Source organism: Perissodus microlepis, chromosome 4 (assembly GCF_051167445.1).
Source record: "Perissodus microlepis isolate ML-2025 ecotype Zambia chromosome 4, ASM5116744v1, whole genome shotgun sequence".
Lineage (NCBI taxonomy): Eukaryota > Metazoa > Chordata > Actinopteri > Cichliformes > Cichlidae > Perissodus > Perissodus microlepis.
This window is the reverse complement of record NC_140464.1, coordinates 29583027-29585626: the sequence shown is the minus strand read 5'-3', so window position 1 is coordinate 29585626 and position 2600 is coordinate 29583027. Positions and strand designations below refer to the sequence as shown.

The 2600-nt window shown below is 36.8% G+C and overlaps 1 protein-coding gene across 1 annotated transcript; it reads left to right on the top strand.

The window, feature by feature from the left end:
* Nucleotides 1-2354, top strand: coa3b (cytochrome C oxidase assembly factor 3b). The gene is made up of 2 exons (XM_084926958.1): nt 1-233; nt 2102-2354. Exons 1-2 carry the CDS (start codon nt 74-76, stop codon nt 2206-2208), a joined length of 267 nt encoding a protein of 88 aa, XP_084783084.1. The 5' UTR covers nt 1-73; the 3' UTR covers nt 2209-2354.
* Nucleotides 2355-2600: the final 246 nt, after the last annotated feature.

Sequence of the window (2600 nt, the reverse complement as noted above, 5' to 3'; positions counted from 1 at the left end):
TATAAGGAAGAAGAAGTGCCGTTCCGGTTTAGTCGACACTTTCCTTTCGAGCAGCGAACAATTCAAAGAAGTCATGTCTAAGGAAGGCGCTGATAAACCCAGACTAACAGCGGCGGAGGAACAACTCCTCCGCCACCGAAAGAATCTCGATTTCTGGAAGAAAAATGCAGCCCAGATCCGAACCCGCAACCTGCTGACAGGCTTGTCTATAGGAGCTTTTGTGGTCGGCATCTGTATCCTTCACAGGTCTCTTAAAAAATGAATGACAGGAGTGTTTGAGTGCTTAGACTAAAAACAGTCCATGTGTTCAGCACTCCTCAGAGAAAGGGGAGAGGTGAGGTTTAACAAGCAGACTTACAGACCCCGTGATGTGAATGCAGAGCAGTTCATCGGGATGTGTTCACAGTAAGCCATAAATGTGCGGGTCTGCAAATTCAGCTTAAAAATGTAAATATTACACTTTATTAAAGATACAGTCTGTTTAGCAGAGTTGATCATCAGACTTGTTAAAAAACTGAATGCACTTAAATTTATTTATAACACAATAAAACAGAATTATAAATAAAGCACAGGCAGCATAACAAATGTTACTTGTTGTTGAAACCGTAGCTCTGTGAATACATTTAATTTTAAGGAGAAGTCACCGCATTCAGTTTTTATTTGTTTTTAACCCGTTAAAAAACAATGTTGTGCTTTGATTTATGGACAAGAAAGAAACACACTATGAAAATATTAAGTCTCTAACTGGAGATGATGACTTTTGCTACTGACGAGAAATCACCGATCGTTGTTTTATAGCTTCAGATTTATAGTAATATGTGTGAAATGTCGTAGTTAAGGGGATCGGATGGATAGCCTGAAAGCTGTCCACTATGTCTTAATGGCAGAACAAAATCACCCTGCCCTAAACATGTGACATGATGCGAGTCTTGCCCTCTTCGTTTAGTGTTAAAGGGCAGGTGAGGGAGTGTTGTGTTTTTTGTGTTATGACAACACAAAAAAATGTAGTTGTGTTAGTCCTGCTGCGAGCCCTTTGCAGTACATGTTAATAAATAAGTACAACATTTTTAGTTACATTTCAATAAAAGGTTCAGTAATCTCTAAACCTTTAATGTTCTAATGTAGGGGTATCAAACATAAGGTGTAGGGGCCACAACTGGCCTGGTAAAGGCTTTGATCTGACTTCACTGGAGAGTTTTGGAAAAGGAGGGCATACCAACTTTTGACTGTAATTTTACAACTTTATGTTTACTGATAAACATTTAGCTGTTTTAGGTACATAAATGTAATAGATTTTACAAAGGAATGATGGGAACGTTTGTTTTTTCCATTATCTGCTATAGAAATATAAAAAATATAGAAAGGAGAAAAAAGTTTTCTCTGAATAAATAAAAAAAACCTATGATACTTTTTATTTTATATTTACAGGATAGTGTGGAACTGTTCATATTTACTTCTTATAATTTAAGCCCAGAATGTCATGCTGAGAAATTCCTTTTATTTACTACAACAGTATTTATTTATTAAGATATCGTGAGGATTAAAAGTGTATTTAAGCTTCTTTACACTGACAGAAAGAGGAGTTTCACTGGTCCGGCCCACTTAAAATCAAAGTGGGCTGTTTCTGGCCCATCATGTAAAATGGCTTGGATGTACCTGTTCTAATTACTTCCTCCAGTCCAGTAGGTGCATTTAATAGAAATATATATATATATATAATTATAATATAAACTTTACAGGAAAATAAACCAAGAAATCATGATTGATTTGGAATAATGAGAACATGTCTCACTCACTGCATGCCTGTCAATTGTCCCCTTTGATGCAATAAATTTTAACCTGAAAGGCTGCATTTCAAGTTTGTCTTTATCATACATTAGATAGATAGATAGATTATTTAAAATTGACTGTGGTGGTGTAGAGCCCCCAAACCTATTTGGGGCTCTACAACAAAATAGGTTTGAACCCCTTAACCTAACTGCGATGCACCTTAAAGGTTGCTAACTGTTCAGCTAGCTTTGGGCTTGAGGGTTTCCAGTTAAAACACGAGTTAAACTACACACGTCTCTTTTAATGTTTCCTTTAACCTGCAGTTTCCCAGTTAGCTACACCATCCTGTCTGTGAAACAGGAGAGAATTGTGGAGGAACTGGATGAGGAAGCTAGGATCCACATCATCAGAGGGCCACGGACTGGTGCCAACTCCTGACTCAGTTGGACTGGGCTTTCTGGCCCCTTAATACAGGTGGAGAAGTTTACACGTGGATGCTGGAGGGATCACGGCTCATATATGGACATTACAATGTTTCTGGATCTTTTTCTGCTTGGAAAGAAATAAAAGCAGATATAATCATATATATATATATATATTTCTGATCAGCTTTCTGCATTACTGTAAGCCTAATGTGCTATGAATAAAACACTGATGCCCATCTATGCATATAAATTCTAAGTAAATTTATAAGAAATCTCTAAATGAAACAGTTAACATAGAAACAGGTTTCAGTTTATTCATATTTCAGTTCATGCAGTGTATTTCCAATAATAAGTCCAGACTAGAGCATTTTAGTCATTGTATATCAGTGGCATATTCCAGAACAG